The 18,689-nt window shown below is 39.7% G+C and overlaps 1 protein-coding gene across 1 annotated transcript in view; it reads right to left on the bottom strand.

Moving 5' to 3' along the window:
* Positions 1–3,054: 3,054 nt before the first annotated feature.
* Glo1 (Glyoxalase 1) overlaps positions 3,055–18,689 on the bottom strand; it is a 39,368-nt gene continuing 23,733 nt past the window's right edge. The window contains exons 3-6 of the mRNA XM_045754188.2: positions 17,311–17,534; positions 11,076–11,146; positions 10,450–10,539; positions 3,055–3,262 (exon numbers count right to left, since the gene is read on the bottom strand). Coding sequence (XP_045610144.1) covers positions 3,168–3,262; positions 10,450–10,539; positions 11,076–11,146; positions 17,311–17,534 — 480 coding nt within the window. The 3' untranslated portion in view covers positions 3,055–3,167. The remainder of the gene's footprint in view (positions 3,263–10,449; positions 10,540–11,075; positions 11,147–17,310; positions 17,535–18,689) is intronic.

The following is an 18,689-nucleotide window of genomic DNA, read 5'->3' on the forward strand; positions in this document are numbered from 1 at the left end:
TACGGAGTGGATGAATGATGTGGTGTGCCCTGCCATACAAAAATATCTGCAGGAGAAAAGTTTGCCACTCAAGGCCCTGCATCTCCTAGACAATGCTCATGCTCATCCTCCAGGCTTGGAAGATGCATTGTTGAACAGATATAATTTTCTCACAATAAAGTTCCTTCCTCCTAACACCACCACTCTAATTCAGCATATGGACCAGAAAATCATAGTGAATTTCAAGAAACTTTATGAAAGGGCACTTTTCCAACAATGTTTTGAAGTGACTGAAGCCACAAAACTCACCCTCAAAGAGTTTTGGAAACACCATTTTAACATTTGTAGTGCTTTAAAACTCTTTGACAAAGCCTGGCAAGTAGTGACTCAAAGAACCCTGATCTCTGTCTGGAGAAAATTGTGGCCTGAATGTGTGACAGAACTAGACTTTGAGGAATTTGAGCCTGTAAATGAAGTGCTTATTGTTGAGGAAATTGTTACTCTGGGCCGGAAAATGGGCTTGGAATTGGATGGTGCTGATGTGGAGGAGTTGGTGGAAGAATACAACGAAGAACTCCAAGCCCTTGAAAAGGAGCAGCAACAAGAGACAGCTGGGGATATTTCTTCGGAGGAAGATGGGGCAGAAGAGAAAGTCCCTTCCTCAACAATTAGGAAGTGGTGTCAGATGTGGGAAGAAATGCAAACTTTTATTGAAACGACTCGCCCAGAGAAATCTGTAGTAGGCCGTTGCATTAATCTTTTCAATGACAATGTGATGCCTCACTACAGACAAATTTTGCGAAGAAGGGAAAAACAATCTTCAATGGATCGTTTCGTTGAGAAAATCAAGCAGTGAGCCACAACCAGGACCTAGTGGTATGCAGGCAAAACCTGCCAGAGTGCACTCTAGAGAAATCTTCACTGCCTGATGTTATAATGGAAGGAGACTTCCCTTCCAAACAGTAACACCTCTCCTTCTCCCAATCTTCCATACGCCAACAGGAGTCATCAGCAAGGGTAGGTAATAACTTGAACATACTTTTGTAGTGTAGATTTGGGTGAATTAGGTATAAAATTTACTTTTAAGTGAAGTTTTTTGAGAGTAGGGAACGGATTAATTCATTTCCTATTATTTCTTATGGGGAAATTAGCTTCGGTTTATGAACCGTCTCCAGGGATGGATTAAATTCTTAAACCGAGCTACCCATATCAATAAGAATTATCAGACATTCAGAACGAGGACTCAAAAACTCATTTAAAATAAAAGGAACAACGGTATGGCTCTACGCTGAAATGGGGAAGATATTAAAATAAGTAATTCAGCAAGAAAATTGCTGTTGCCATTCCCGAGTTCATATTTGGTTGAATGTGGGTTTAGTGGTGCAAGAGATTTATTGGAAAAAATAAAATAATGACTGAATATTACAAACCGTGGTAATTTAAGATTAAAATTAACCAAATCATCAAATAAAAGTGTTTAGCAGCAGATACCAAGTGCAAGGTAATTGATGCTAATTCTATTTTCCACAATAAAGTAGTTCAATTTATATTTTGGATACCCCAAGCTCGGTCATTTATTCTAACATTTATTTATTTGTTATTTACTGTTGTAATGTCAATTATTATTTTATAATTTATTGCAATATATTTAATTTATTGTAATTTAAATCATACATTTTATTAAATTCTTTCATACAAGTTTTAATTTTGAGGTTTAAATAGGGCCTTAATTGAAACAATTCTCCTGATGGCATTTTTTTAACTAGTCAACCAAGGGGAACAGTATTGTAAAAAGTTTTAATGTTTATTAAAAAAAAAAGTGTTTACAAAGAACATAAGAGTAATGTACAAATTGTTTAGGACATTTTAGGTGCTCAGGTTAAAAAAAAAAAAAAAAAAAAAAAAAAGTTGGGAAACACTGCCTTAATGCTCATAGTTAAAGGGTTAGGCAAGCTCTTGTCCTGTCCTTTGACCAGAAGAGGGGCTTCACATGCTACACATATGAAGCGTATGAAGCCAGCAAAAACCAGCACTTCCCGAATGACAGTGCCTTCCATTCCATCCCCCGGGGTTATTGTAAATGAGATTAAGAGATTTGGATTGTCACAATTTAACACTTTCGCACTCTCGGCGCTCAAAAAAAAATAATACCCTAGATGCTTTCGGCGCTCCGCGCGCCTATGCGGTAAGACCGAAAAAGTGTACACTCTTTTTACTGTCCTGACAATAATTGAAGGCGCACGTATTTACATTTGGTATCACTGTGTTCGCAATGAAATTGTCTATAAGAGCATACCTATAAAATGCCGCCCAAGCATAAGGACTGTCAACACCAAATAAAAAACTATTCAGATCACTCGCCAAGAGCGCCAAACAGCAACAAAATGTTTCCACTCTCTTAATGGTTGCGAAGCCTACAGTTGTCCTACATCGCTAATTGTGGCATCATTGGAATCGCAATAAAATTCTCTACACGGACATATGCATATAAATATAGATTTAATGTCGTAGCACACCCAAAACAATGTGGGAAGTGGCCGAAGTGTTACCCGCGGCAGCATATCGGCGAAACTCACTTTGAAAAGTGTATATTCAATTCACTGTCCTGACATTATTTGTCGATGTATGTATTTCATTTTTGTACCAATGTGCTCGCACAACCCGTTCTCGCAAATTCGTAAAGTCAATATTGACTTATTAAATTTGCGAGAACGGGTTGGCTCGCAATAGAATGTTCTATAAGAACATAAGTATTAAAGGTCACATAAGGATGCGTTCGACCGGCAACATATATAAAAACTATGTCGATTACACTCGTCGTGTCAATAATACAATTGTTTTACCACGATGATTCACTGCCACACCGTTTTCTTTTATAAGCTGTTCGGCTATTAGAGAAAACGTAAATTTCATGGCAAACATTTGTATACTATTCCCAAGTTGATCGGATAATAAATGGATTTTATACAAATATTTTTTCGATGGACTACAGGCGTCGTCTGTTATGCGGTGACGCATAAAAAACGGTGACGACTCATGGATAATCCTAAGCGCGAAAGTGTTAATATACATCAATTTGTGATAATACATTTTATTTTATCAATCTTAATTTTTGTTTAATACAATTGCTTTTCAATACTTTCTTAAATCTGCTGCACAAACAGCTGCATAATACAACAAATGTATACTTATACAGGTTTTATTTGTGCCATGTTGCCAGCATTCAGAATTTCAATCCAATAACCATCAGGGTCTTGAATAAATGCAATATTCTTCATTTTACCTGGAAAGGCAAATAAGTAATTTGTTATTTCATTACATAATTGTTAAAATTGTGTGTACTAGAGCAGCTATACTTTGGGTACTAAGTACGGTATATCATATCAAAAATATTGCCTTTTGAATCTAAATTAAAGCTTACAAACCACCTATAAATCATTAACTTTTGTTAGGTTTCTTACCAATATGACAGCCTGGGAATACTCAAGGATAATTTCCACTAAATCTCAAATTTATTTGATAAAATCAGTAGCATGCATGCATAGACAGGCAAACCACCTGTTACCAAGCTAAGTGTTGAAATGCATCTGTCTGGACTGCAATTTATTTATAATAATAAATAAAAATTATTCATAGCTCTGCTAGTGGCCATAAAAACTATATTGCATAACTATGTTGGTAATACAGTACCATCTACTTGCAATACTTATAACCAAGAACAATAATTACAGTGCTGTATCACTGTGCCACTAATTCCTCAAAACAATTAATTATACCAAATACAGTACTCTTAGAATGTACAATTATATCACCTGGTAGCTTCCAAGGTGAAAAATTAAGGCTTCAAGCAAATCAACAAATTAGTATACAAGGGATTAATTTACAAATAAAGCGAATACCAGTATCTATGACAATCGTATCTTGTCAATCATCATTATGCAGGTATAAGTGGCTAAGAAGACTTTTATCCAAATAGTGATTTTGTATTAACAACAATGTCATACCATGACCCCTTGATATGACAAATTACTGGGAAATTCAGTTAAAGTACTGTGTCATGACTCCAATTACTTAGAATCAGGCTGTTGTTGATAGCAATTACTAATATTTATTTTGTTTGTGGTATTTTTTTTGTAAGTGTACTTACAGGAATGTGGAAGTCACATCCTACAATAGGCTGCTTCATTAAGAGTATTTAAAAAAAAAAAAAAAGTTAAACGTAATGAAATGCCTCTTTCTGGTAGAACCTCGATGGCTCCCTGAAGCTATCTTGCCGAGATTGCTCTATACTATGTCATTGCAGAATTTCTGTTTGGACTACCAGGGACCAAAGGCACAGGGAGCGAGTGACAATTCACTACCCCTATCTGGAAAAACATTCAGAAAGTCAGGGAAGCTTTACTAACCCCCTGTGGGTCAGTGAATGAACCACCATGGAACAGTCAGAATGAACCCAGGGAACAGATCCTGGAGGAAGATGAAACCTCCGAAGGGCCTGCCACACTGCTGCAAATCCGCGCACTGTGCAGTGCACCCAATGGAACAGGCCTGGTCAACAGCACTGAGAGGCTTCATGAGCACTGGTTACAAAATACCAACCCAGAACCAGGGCATTTGTGAACACATTAAGCAATGGGGTAGCAAGACCAGGGTTTGAAGTCATCACTCCAGCGAACCCTGGTTGATACCTGGTTGATGGGGTTCTGGGAGTTCTTCTACTCCCCAAGCCCGGCCCGAGGCCAGGCTCGACTTGTGAGAGTTTTTTCCACCAGGCTGTTGCTTGGAGCGGCCCGCAGGCCCACATACCCACCACAGCCCGGTTGGTCCGGCACTCCTTGGAGGAATAAATCTAGTTTCCTCTTGAATATGTCCACGGTTGTTCCGGCAATATTTCTTATGCTTGCTGGGAGGACGTTGAACAACCGCGGACCTCTGATGTTTATACAGTGTTCTCTGATTGTGCCTATGGCACCTCTGCTCTTCATTGGTTCTATTCTACATTTTCTTCCATGTCGTTCACTCCAGTACGTTGTTATTTTACTGTGTAGATTTGGTACTTGGCCCTCCAGTATCTTCCAGGTGTATATTATTTGATATCTCTCTCGTCTTCTTTCTAGTGAGTACATTTGGAGGGCTTTGAGACGATCCCAATAATTTAGGTGCTTTATTGCATCTATGCGTGCCGTATATGTTCTCTGTATTCCCTCTATTTCAGCAATCTCTCCTGCTCTGAAGGGGGAAGTGAGTACTGAGCAGTACTCAAGACGGGACAACACAAGTGACTTGAAGAGTACAACCATTGTGATGGGATCCCTGGATTTGAAAGTTCTCGTAATCCATCCTATCATTTTTCTGGCTGTCGCAATATTTGCTTGGTTATGCTCCTTAAACGTTAGGTCGTCAGACATTATTATTCCCAAATCCTTTACATGCTGTTTTCCTACTATGGGTACATTTGATTGTGTTTTGTACTCTGTATTATGTTTAAGGTCCTCATTTTTACCGTACCTGAGTACCTGGAATTTATCACTGTTAAACATCATGTTATTTTCTGATGCCCAGTCGAAAACTTTGTTAATATCAGCTTGAAGTTTTTCAATGTCCTCAGCCGAGGTAATTTTCATACTGATTTTTGTGTCATCTGCAAAGGATGATACGGAGCTGTGACTTGTATTTTTGTCTATATCTGATATGAGAATAAGGAAAAGCAGCGGTGCAAGGACTGTACCCTGAGGTACAGAGCTTTTCACTGCACTTGGACTAGATTTTATATGGTTGACAGTTACTCGCTGAGTCCTGTTTGACAGAAAACTGAGTATCCAGCGTCCTACTTTACCGGTTATTCCCATTGACTTCATTTTGTGTGCTATCACGCCATGGTCACATTTATCGAAAGCCTTTGCGAAGTCCGTGTATATCACATCAGCATTCTGTTTCTCTTCTAATGCCTCAGTGACTTTGTCGTAGTGCTCAAGTAGCTGTGAGAGGCACGATCTTCCCGCTCGAAATCCATGTTGGCCTGGGTTGTGAAGGTCATTGGTCTCCATGAAATTGGTACCTGACTCCTAATCACTCTCTCTCAAATACTTTTATGATGTGCGATGTTAGTGCAACTGGTCTATAATTTTTTGCCAGTGCTTTGCTCCCTCCCTTGTGTAGAGGGGCTATGTCTGCTACTTTAAGTGCATCTGGTATCTCCCCCGTGTCCAGGCTCTTCCTCCACACTATACTGAGTGCCTGTGCTACCGGCACTTTGCATTTCTTTATAAATATTGAATTCCATGAGTCTGGACCTGGGGCCGAGTGCATGGGCATGTTTTCAATTTCCCTTTCAAAATTTAGTGCGCTCGTGTTTATATCAGTTATATTTACAGGGGTTTGAATATCCCGCATAAAGAAATTGTCTGGATCTTCCACCTTCATGTTGTTTATCGGAGTGCTAAACATGTCCTCATACTGCTTTTTTAGGATTTCACTAATTTCTTTGTCATCCTCCGTGTATGAACCTTCACTTGTACGAATAGGTCCAATACTGGCAGTGGTTTTTGCTTTTGATTTCGCATATGAGAAGAAATATTTTGGATTTTTCTTTATTTCCTGAATTGCTTTCTGTTCTAACTGCCTTTCTTCAGTTTCATATGAGTGTTTCAATTTCCGCTCGATTTCTTCAATCTCCCTATTTAAATTATTCCTTCTTTGACGGGAAATTCGTGTCTGCATAAGCAGTTCCGTTATTTTTTTCCTGCGTTCCCTGAAGAGAAAGCTGGTAACACAAGTGCTAACGAAGGGCAAATGAGGCCCCAAGCCTGACAGTGCTACTAGTGGAGGAACTGGAGGAAGGAACCAGCACAATGCTTGGAGCCAAACCCTGCCCAGAAGAAATACCACGTAGGCAAAGTTCAGGCTCCAGACTATTACTTGCCCAACTGACGGGGCATTCAAGGGATTAATTTACCACCAGAGCCTTGCCTCCTATGGCTCTGCTCTGCAGCCAGAGCAGAGCCAAAGGAGGCAAGGACAGATGTCAACTGAGAATCCCAAACAAGATCCCACCAAGTCTGAACCTGGAATAGAACCAATTAGAACATTCACCATCCAGCTTTCATTAAATTATCTAAATAATTTACCAATCTTTAAAAATGAGTCAAGAGGAACCTCTAAATTACAGACCCGTATCATTAACAAGCATGGTAATCAAAACTAGAAATAATAGTTCAAGGCAAATGCGTTGAACATCGAGAGTAATGACATACCGGACAAACAGTATAGTTTTTGATCAGGAAAGTCCTGTGTAACAAATCTACTTACCTTTCATGATAAGAGCCACAGCGACAATACAGGAAAGTGGTTGGGTTAAGTGTGTCTATCTAGACCCCCCCCCCAAAAATAAAGGATTTTAACAGTCCCCCACAAATAGCTGTTCTAGAAACTGGAACATGCTGAAGGAGTGACGGAGATTTCTGACATGGATGAAAAACTTTCTGACGGACAGACAGATGAGGGCAGCAATCAGAGACAATGTATCTGACTGGAGGAGTGCTACTAATGGAGTACCACAGGGTTCAGTTCTTGTACCAGTAATGTTCATCGTGTACATAAACAATCTACCAGAAAGAATACAGAATTATTTGAACATGTTTGCAGATGATGCTAAGATACTGGAGAAGATAGGAGATGCAGACAATTGTAATGCCCTTCAAATTGATCTGGATAAAATAAGTGCTTGGAGCATAAAGTAGCAAATGGAATTCAATGTGAATAAATGCTGCATTATGGAATGTGGATTCAGATAAAATAGACCACACACAACTTACAAATTATGTGGAATGTAACTGCAGAAGTCTAATACAGATCGAGACCCTGGGGTGGTTTTGGATAGTAAGTTGTCGCCAGAGGAACACACAAAAGAACATTGTGTGAAGCATATGCGTCGCTTTCCAACTTCAAACTTGCTTTTAACTTTATATATACAAGAGTTTTTATATTCTTGTATATGATATGGATAGTGAAATGCTAAAGAAACTGTTCATGACTTTTGAAACAAACTGGAATATGCAGCAGTTGTATAGTGCCCAAATCTCAAAAAGCACACCAATAAACTAGAAAAGGTGCAGCAGCATGCTACAAAATAGCTTCCAGAACTGAAAAAAAAAAGAATTAGAGGAGAGACTACAGACATTAACCACTGGACTGCGCCAACCGAGAAAACTCTGATTTTTTCGTACCCATTCAAAATGTGTGTGGTTGGTTGTGTTCGAAATGGACTCTTAGGACCTCCAGTGAGAGGCAGCCATCTTGGAACAAATTCCCAGAATGTCCTAGGGCTGCTGGCTAGGTTAGTACTGAGTGAGCAACCATGGGTGGTGCATGTACCTCTGGCTCCCAAACGCCTGTTCGACGCGGTGTTGAAAGATCGCGCGCTGTCTGTGAAATTCAAACCTTATTGTTTGAACATCATAAGGGTCATGATATTGGTGAAGCTAGGCGCAATAAGGACCTAACACAAAGTCAGATGCAAGTGATACAGCGCCTATGAGGACGATACAGCGAGTATATCCAGTTGTAGCTCTGAGTGTCACCCTTGCCCACCCATGCCATCTCCAATTTATATAGATGATACATAGATGAATCGTTTTCTGCATTCAGTGATGATGCATCGATACAAGTAGCATAGATGAACAGTGTTAGTGGCTTCCATGGTGGTGTTTTCCATGGATATTTTCAAGAATAGTTGAATCTCTTCCAGATTGACTGACACTCTTTGAGGCTGGCTGAATCTCTTAGATTGATGGACACTTTTCAAGAGTGGGTGAATCTCTTCCTGTGTGGGACCTTACAAATTGATCTTTTCCTATAATCTTTTCAATACTATCTTATGCTTTCCAAGCTTTGCTACATACCACCTACAAGTACTAAAGTCAAGGGTGTACGTGAGTGCGTTATTTGCAAGCACACAGAACGAAGAAACAGTAAGCAAAAATCTATCTGTACCTGGTGCAACGAGAGCGAAGTCACGCTGTGTACCATGGACTACTTTGTTGATTATTACTCACTTCCGAAGCACCGAGTGTGTAATACAGTGTTACTGTGTAAATAGTGTGAAACTGTACATATTGAAATTTTAGTGATTTTTTAACAAGTAATACTGCGACAATAAATATTTATTGTGGACACATTACTGACATGTATCAGGGAGCCGGTCGGCTGAGCGGACAGCATGCTGGACTTGTGATCCTGTGGTCCTGGGTTCGATCCCAGGCACCGGCGAGAAACAATGGGCAGTTTCTTTCACCCTATGCCCCTGTTACCTAGCAGTAAAATAGGTACCTGGGTGTTAGTCAGCTGTCACGGGCTGCTTCCTGGGGGTGGAGGCCTGGTCGAGGACTGGGCCGCGGGGACACTTAAAGCCCCGAAATCATCTCAAGATAACCTCAAGATATCCGTCATGGAACATTATGATCGTTCTACTGTATACATACTAGTATTGTAAAGGACACAAAGATGCATCATATACAATAAAAAAAATAAAACCGCATTGGAAATACATAAAACAAATAATTGCAAATATATTTGTAGCAACACACGTGGCACTTGAATGGCCCGCGCGGTTGTGTCTGGGAGCTTCACACACGGGCGACCAGTCCCTGATGATGTCACAGCGCACCTTGTCCACATCCTCACGGTCAAAGTAAGTGGAATTTGACATTTATTTTTACAGAGACATGTTCAGGGAAGGGAATTCATCATTTTAATAAGAAAATATAATTTTTTGGGGAACACGATTTCATGCGCACGGGGAATTTCACAAACTCGGCGCATCAGTGGTAAAACATGCCAAAAGAATAAGATAGAAGAAAAAAGAGGTGATGTGATCACCACATACAAAATTCTAACAGGAATCGACCAAATTGACAGGGAGGAATTCCTTAAATCAGCAACATCATGAACAAGAGAACACAGATTCACACTAAGGAAACAAAGGTGCCAAAAAAAAAAAAAACATTAGAAATCTTTCTTTTGCAAATAGTGGGTAGAAGGTTGGAACAAGCTAAGGGAGATGGTGGAGGTCAAAATCGTCAGTAGTTTCCAAGTGTTATATGACAGAGTACTGGGAAACTCATCCTAGAACTACACTTGGGTAGTTACCTGTTTAACACCTGTTATGAATTTAACCTAGGAAGGTACAAAAGCACTGACAAGTTTATATATTATTTCAGTTAATTTTATACAACAGCTACTGACAAATTCTGGGTTTACTGACTGCTGACAAAAAAAAAAATTACAAATCGACCTACAAGTTGGCCTTTTCATTTGTATGGTTTGTGCTAAAATCTGATAAAGCACCTGAAAAAGTTGTCAAAGGAATGGCACAACTTTACAAAACTGGCAGTGGCAGCCTTTCTGATTATTATAAAACTTTTTCTTTTATTTCTTAAAAGTAAATCTTCTATCTTTTATTATAAAACTTACCCTCATCAGGTTTCTTCACAAATTTTGTTCCAAGTAACTGGAATCTTTCACATGCTTTTCCAACATCGGGAACCATGATCCCAATATGGCCTGAAAAAATATGGATTAATATTATACATCAATTACAGAGATTTATGTGATCCTCATTCTCTTCAGCACGGAATATAATAATCATGAGACATTACACTACAAAAAAAAAAAAAAAAAAAAAAAAAAAAAAAAAAAAAAAAAAAAAAAAAAAAAAAAAAAAAAAAATTTAAGTCAGCAATATTTAGAACTGACATTCATTAAAGGGAAATAGTTTTTTCAGAAAATATTTTTCCTGTGCATTACAGACAATGCACTGATATAACCTGTGCAATTAGAGGGGTTAAGATGCTTGAGAACCTATGTATGACACCTTTAGAGACTAGGACTGTTGAGTGTATCACTCCAATTACTAAAAACAGTCGTCAGTTTTGTATGATTTAAAATTAGTATACAAGAGCATTGAGATGCTAGAGGATTTTACCATTTTATATCACCACAGCTTGGAATGTCATGAATATCAGTGAAGAATTATTTTTCAACAAAAGTAATAAGGAGAAATTGAAAGTAAAGTAGTTTTCATCTCATGCTGTACTTACCAAAACCTCTTGGCTCTGAATTTCCATTGTGATATCCTGTGAACTTAGGATCAGATTCTGTACCCCAATTGCTGAAAGATTACAAGGCATTACTAATCAAATATTTGCATAATATATAATTATACTGATAATACATGGCAAAAGGAACACATTTTCAACTTCACAAATTTTCTCTCCCTCTCAATACTCATACCGGAATAAATTTGTCACTAAATTTGCATTAACTACAATCTATGAAGTACAATCAGAGGCATAAATGAGAATTCAATACTGAAATCTAGAAAATGAACCCCATGACAAAACTATCAAGACTTGGATGCATTCATGCAATCAGGGAGTATCCCCCTCCCCCCCCCCATCTCTTACCACAGTGAACCCCATTAACACACAATTTCATACAAGATTAAAAATAAGTACTGTACTGTATTTAAAAAAAAAAAAAGATTACAACCAAGGAGCTACTTTGATGCTCTAACAAGCAACCTCAATTCACTTAATTTTACAAGATATCCTGCCACCATGTTGAGAGGTCATTCGCGCTGAAAAACAAAATATTCATAGTACAAATAAACATATAAATAAAATTAAAAACATTAAGAAATAAAAATGGCAAATACAGTATTGATAAATGAAAAAATATTTTAAAATCAAATATTTAACACTTTTGCACCGATTTGTGGGCGGACGAGCGAGCACCACGCCACCCCAAGGTGGTCCTGGCATTCCACGGGAGTGCGCGGTAATACTGAAAAGTGTATACTCTTTTCAACATTGTCATCTCGATTCTCGTCCTAGGTTTTTCCATTTGATATCAATGTGTTTACAATAGAATTCTCTACAGGACTAAAGGCATATAAAGTCCAAAAGCCCGGGGTACCATCCGCAACAAACACAAAGTGAGAACCTGTTACCTGGGAGCACGCAAGAGCAATAAAATGTGTACATTCTTTTCACTTTGGTCACCTCAATTCTCGTCTTAGGTCTTTCATTTTGGTACAATGTGTTTGCAATAGAATTCCCTACAGGAGTATATGCACAATGTCAAAAACTGCAGCGCACTCCACCCGCCGACAAGATGAAAGCAGGCTGTGGTTACTCGCAAGAGAGCACCACACCACCCCAAGGTGTGCCTGGCATTCCATTAGCAAGTGCTGTAATACTGAGAAGTGTATACTCTTTTCAAATTTGTCTTCTCAATTCTCGTCCTAGGGTTTTCAATTTGGTATCAATGTATTCACAATAGAATTCCCTACAGGAGTATATGCATATATATAGTCCAAAAGACCGGCTTACCACTACAGTAAACAGTGAAAGTGACAGTGCATTACCCCCGTGAGCACTCAATCAAGAACAAAATGTGTACAGTATACTCTTTTCAACTTTGTTACCTCAATTCTTGTCCTAGGTCTTTCATTTTAGTATCAATGTATTTGCAATGAAATTCCCTACAGGAGTATATGCATATAATGTCCAAAACCGCAGCATGCCCCTCCCACAGCCAAGCCGAAAGCAGGCCAAATTTTTAAAATTTTCACGCCACACTGCGTCGTTACCAAGCGAAAGTGTTAATGTCATTAAAACAACAAAAGAATCCGAGAGGTGACCAGCTTTCCATGTAGGTTACCTAACCTTAGTCAAAGAGAGACTTAGTACAATATGTGGATATCAAGAACATGAAAACCTTGCATAATTTCCCCAAGATAATTGAAAAATTTGAAAAATCCTGCCTGCTTCACTATTCCATTTAAAGCCCACACTCAAATACCATTCAGACTGAAAAATTAATTACAATACAAAATTTTAAAACACTGTATAGGATGGGATAAGGAAAATAAATGTTGACCAAACCACACACTAAAAAGTGAATAGACGAAGACATTTTGATCCATCCTGGACCATTCTCAAGTCGATTGCGAGAATGGTCCAGGACAGACTGAAACGTTGTCGTCCCTCCACTTTCTAGTGTGTGTGGTTTGGTCAACATATTTCGGCCGCGTTATTGTGACTCCTCGTCTGCAAAATAAATATGCCTTGGCAAAAGAAAAAATCGGTTATCAAATCAGCAAGATTCAAAATAAAACTGAAAGAGCTAAAAGAATCAAGAGAGGAAAATAATAATCTCATTAGAAATAAAGGAAAGCATGCTTTGAGTAATATGAAAGGCAGAATATGAATATGAAAACCTTTCAGAGTAAAGCATACACTGCTGCTCCATCCATTGAATAGGAACATGGCCAGCCAGGCTGGGTGACATGCTGTACAGCACCAGTCACAGATCTTTTCAAACTCTTCCTGCAGGTTCATACAAGTTGCTTGCAAGTAGCTGGAAAGTTCCAGCACAGAAGGACTGCTAGTGGTTCATTCATAAAAATCAATGCCTTATTGAATCCCCCCTTGATATCACAAGTGTTGCCAAGAGAAGGATTTGGTATTTACCAAATGGCCTGCTTGGCAACCTTGGCTGACTGCTACCAGAGTAGTCATTACAGAGGTCTCGTAGTTGGGTGGACAGTGCTCTGGGGGGGAAGGTTCGTAGTCTTAAGGTCCCGGGTTCGAATCCCGGTTGAGGTAGAAATAAATGGGAAGTTTCTTTCACATTAGTGCTCCTGTTCACTTAACAGTAAATAGGTACCTGGGCATTAGACAGCTACTATGGGCTGCTTCCTGGAAATTGTGTGTGTTACATACAGAGAAATATATGTAGTAGACTGTCGTGTCATGCTCCACAGTAATGCTCAAGGATAAGACTTTCCCTCAAAAATCTTCCAACTTTCTGGCCTGCAAGTGAATAAATCAAAGATGTCTAGGGGTGAGGGAAAGTCTAAGTAAAATCCACCAGCTTACTGGGGCGAACTAATCTACATGATGGCTTTATATACACCATTATCTATATATACATATGTATATCCACAACTAAGTAATAATCAATTAAGTCAGGGAATAAGTCAAGCAGCTGTACAAACTGGCCGTACACTAAACGAACACAAAAGTGTCAAGTCTGCAGACAAACAATGATCTCTTCTGTCATGTTAGGGATTCTAATCATCCTATTGATTGGTCTTCTAAAATCTTCCCTGCCTCTACTCTTCACAGACGCAGTCTTGTTGAGTCGACTCTGATACACAACATACCCAACACGAACCTTAATCCTGGCTTTGTTGCTGTTGACTCTTCCCTTTCACAGCACATACAGTACTCAAATGCTCTAACCTTCTTACCTTTCTAATAAACATGGCCTGACAAGCCTACCCATCATTTTTCTCTTTCTTGTTCTTTCTCATCTTATTCTTATGTTCTCATTCCATTATTACCCCTTCTTACACCCTCTATTACACTCATCCCATACATACCTTTTGCCTTGCTCTCATCTTCCTCTAGGTATTTCCTCCTCTTTACCCCTCTCTTGCCTCACTCAATACCCGTTCCTCCCTCGCTCCCATCACAATCCACTTCATGATGGTCCAGGACAGACTGAAACATCGTCGTCGTCTCATCTTCTGGTGTGTGGTTTAGTCTTCAAACAGCTAAATGTCACTAAGTAAAGATCACCTCATAATATTGGTACACTAGATAGCTTAAGACTGGCTGTTAAGTTGTGAACATTGTGGGTAGATGAACAATTTTCTCCATTTCTGTGTTCTTGGTGGTATCCCCCGCTAGGCCCATGTGAGGGGACACGTCCTGGGGGTTCAGCTTTTAGAAGTTTGGTTGGTAGTCTTGGGCGCCAGCTCACACTACCCTGCCTGGGCTTCCCTTAGCATGTTACCAAGGCTAAGGGCCCTGGGAAACCACCCGGGGGCTCCGTGGTCCGATGGATGCGACCCCTTGAATTCCCTCTCGCTTCGTGTAAGATTGATGGCTGCTCTGTCCTCTTGTCTCAGGAAGACACTCACCAGTTGTGCCTCCGCCATTCTGCCTGTTGGGTCGGCGATTCTTTTGACCTGGAGTCGTGCGACATTTGTTCTTTGTACGTGCTCCTGTTCACCCAAGCTACCGATCATGATACGAGTGTGCAGGAGGCAGCTGTGTTGCATGCTAGGTTCAGGTGGCTGCATCGCGATAGGTGGGTTGGTTGCTTCCTTGGATGCCCTGAGACTGCCCCGTTTTGGTTTTAGGGACCTGGACTTGGGGGTTGGTGTCGCTTCGACTTTGGTTCCGTCCACCCATCCTTGTCCGTCTCCTGTTGTGCGTCCGGTTCCTCCCCTCCCTTGCTTCCAGCTCCGAAGCGTCTGAGGGTTTCTGAGTCGGGGGAAGGTCTAGTTAGTGTTGAGACTCGGGTGGTCTCAGGCGAGTCCCCTTCCGGGGTGGCAGTGGAGGCATTTGAGCCTGGTCCTCTGGCCAGAGCTAGAGGACCAGGCTTGAATTTAATGCAGAGCAGTGCAGTGGTTAAAAGCGACACTGGAACTGATGCCGTACATGCTAAATCCCCACATATTAACCAAAAATGGCTGTATCCCAAATTTTATTGCACAAACACATTTTTAGGCACCCTGATGCTTGTCTCCAAATGGCAAGCATCAGGGTAATGCTTGCATCTGGGCATGGACCACTTATTTGTATACGAGTTTTGCAATTACAAGTATTTATATTATGGTTACAATATAAATTTTTATACTTGTAGTACTATACCCGAGTCTCTGATTTTTGGTCCTATTTGTTTCGAGACTAGCTGCCAAAGGTGTCCAAGACATGTGACACTTATCCTGGCACTCAAATTTGTTGACAGATTCCTTGGGAACGACTGACTAGAAATGGGGTCAATTTTAATTTTAATACCAGTTTCTGAACACCACCATTACAACCACTGCACCTTTCTATGCCATCTTAAAGTTTAAGTATGGTACAATTTCATAAATCCAGAAGAGAATATAATACTGTATAACCCTTTCAATTTGACAACAAAAATTAACTGATTTCAGTAAGAACCTTGGGAAATTTAGATTTATAATACTTATTCTTACAGGATTCTATTAGAAACTTTTCATGTTTAATTTTTCTGTAATGATGTATTTTTAAAGGGTCTTTGACATTTTTGTGGTTTTGTTCGATATACAGGTGCAGGTGCTATAAATTTTTTTGATGCCAATGTGTGGATACAGACGACCTTACCTTATACACACACACTTCTTTTTCAGATATTGCTCAAAGTTCACTCCCATACCGCAACATGTTAAAATCGCTCAAAGTTCTGCTGCCAGAGACCAAATGATTTGGTAAAGATAGATATTTTCATTGCATCATCAAACTTCTTTAAATGTTTCAAGTTATCTACAGATATTGTATGGACTGCAAATGTGATGAATTATTTCTCAAATTAAAAATAAGTTATGGAACTACCTGTACAGTGCTCAATTTCAATAGCAAGCATATTCTTTACACACAAGAAGTCACAATAGCATGGTATATCAAATGAACAAATCCACAAGGGCCATTTTGAGGGTTCGAACTTACGTCCGGTATGATCCCAGATTCGCCTTAGTCGATTGCACCCCGACATGGTCAAAGAATTGTAACCTGGAGTGCAGCTGCTCCCCACACAGATCCCGCAGCCTCTCAGACACAAACCGGGGTTTTTACACAATTCCCCCATGCACCTGGGCTCTCAACAAGGTGTTCTACCTCTTCGCCCTTACTTCAATACACCCAAGAAATCACAATAGTGTGATATATCAAATGAATAAATCCACAAGGGCCGTGATGAGGGTTCGAACTAATGTCCAGGATGATCCCGGATGCGCCTTAGTGAATTTGTTCATTTGATATATCATGCTATTGTGATATATTGTGTGTGTAAGAGCGAAGAGGTAGAACAGCTTGTTGATAGAGCCCAGGTGCATGGGGGAATTGTGTAAAACCCCGGTTTGTCTTGGAGAGGCTGCAGGATCTGTGTGGGGGCAGTTAAACTCCAGGTTACAATTCTTTTACCATGTCGGGGTGCAATTGACTACGGCGCATCTGGGATCATACTGGACGTAAGTTCGAACCCTCATCGCGGCCTTGTGGATTTGTTTATATTCTTTAGCTCTAGTGTCTATATGAAGAGGCATTTAAGATTATGAGCAGAAATCTTTAAGAAAAAATATACAAGAAAATAGTTATAAAAGCTATAAGGTACCAGAAATGCCTAAAGAGGTAATTATTAATAATAGAAATAAGTAAATGAAAAGACTGTTGCTTCTGAAGTGGTTAATGTTTTCCAAACTGTACATGCACAAATCAAGTAAGGTAAACTAACTGTGTGAGCTCCAAAGTTGCCTTTTGGGAAAAGCACCATGTTGTTCTCTCGTCTTCATTTTGTGGTATGTTTTCAGCCGGTTCAAATCCCATAAAATACAAGGAAAATTTCATGGATGGAAAATCGAGCTTTTTTAATAGTCGCATACCCAGTACTCTAGTGTAAAAGTCCAACGAGGCTTTAGGGTCTTTAATGCGAAACATTGTTTGCTGGAAGATGAAGTCCTGTAGGGAAGAAAGAGACAAAAATTTGATAACAAGGTTTTCTCACAATGACTGTTTCGGTTAATGAAATAACAAATCCAACTTCTTCTCACAGTGCTTATGCTCAAAACATTCAAGTGCTTGAGAAAAAATCACTGAAGCTTGTATAAAAATGTTAGAAAAACCTTGCAGGCTGCTGCTCTCTAAATAATGCATGCTTTAACTACTGTGCTGTGCAGCCTTAGAATATGACAAACTCGTGGTGCGCTGAAAATTGCTCATGCCAAAATTGTCACATATGCTCCCCTGATCACATGTTGTAAATATTGCACTAATGTACTTATTTTGGCCGCAGTGGTGTCCAGAAAATGGGGCATGTGACGTCACGGCTCGGTGGTCGCTCCTGGCAGACTCCCGGAGGCAGTCGCGTACCAGATCCAACAAGCGCGAGTTGCCACAAATAGTTTTATGTTCATTTTTTCCGCACAATTACAAATGCATTTCTTTTGTTTTTTTTCTGGCTAATCCTATGTATATTAAACAGGTTTACAATATTCAGGCAGTAGAACATTGTATTGTTCAAAGAAACTGTTACATGTATCATAAATGTGTCCACAAACATTGTTCATATTTTCAGTATTACATGTTCAATTATTTACATTTACAACATATCTACACACTGTACACTATCACAGACTATATACAACACTATCAACACACTTAGTACTGCATGGATGTGTGATAGTCACTGAAGCAGTCAACAGCGCACAAGGCATCTTTGCACTCAATGCACCAAGTGCAGATGGATCTTCGCTTCTGTTCCTTACGTTGCGTGTTCTTGCAAACAACGCAGGAACGTTTACCCTTTCACGTGTTCCTGTGCTTGGCATATAACCAAGCTTGTGTACAGCAAGATATTCTTTACACTTGAGTTTGTAAAGGAACCGTGTGAAGCATTATTGCTGGCACCCCGCACATCACAACACAACCCTCCACCCCATATTTCACCAGTAGTTGTGACACTAGAGCAACACTGAATATACGGATTGGTGGTCTCTTGCCAGATTTCACGAGATACGTGTTGAACCAGTTCAGCACCGACGTCAACAATGTGGAAAAACAATTTCTTGGTCCACTTCACAGAGTTCCTCACACACCCGACGGCACAAACCATCA

Source organism: Procambarus clarkii, chromosome 30 (assembly GCF_040958095.1).
Source record: "Procambarus clarkii isolate CNS0578487 chromosome 30, FALCON_Pclarkii_2.0, whole genome shotgun sequence".
NCBI classification, from domain to species: domain Eukaryota; kingdom Metazoa; phylum Arthropoda; class Malacostraca; order Decapoda; family Cambaridae; genus Procambarus; species Procambarus clarkii.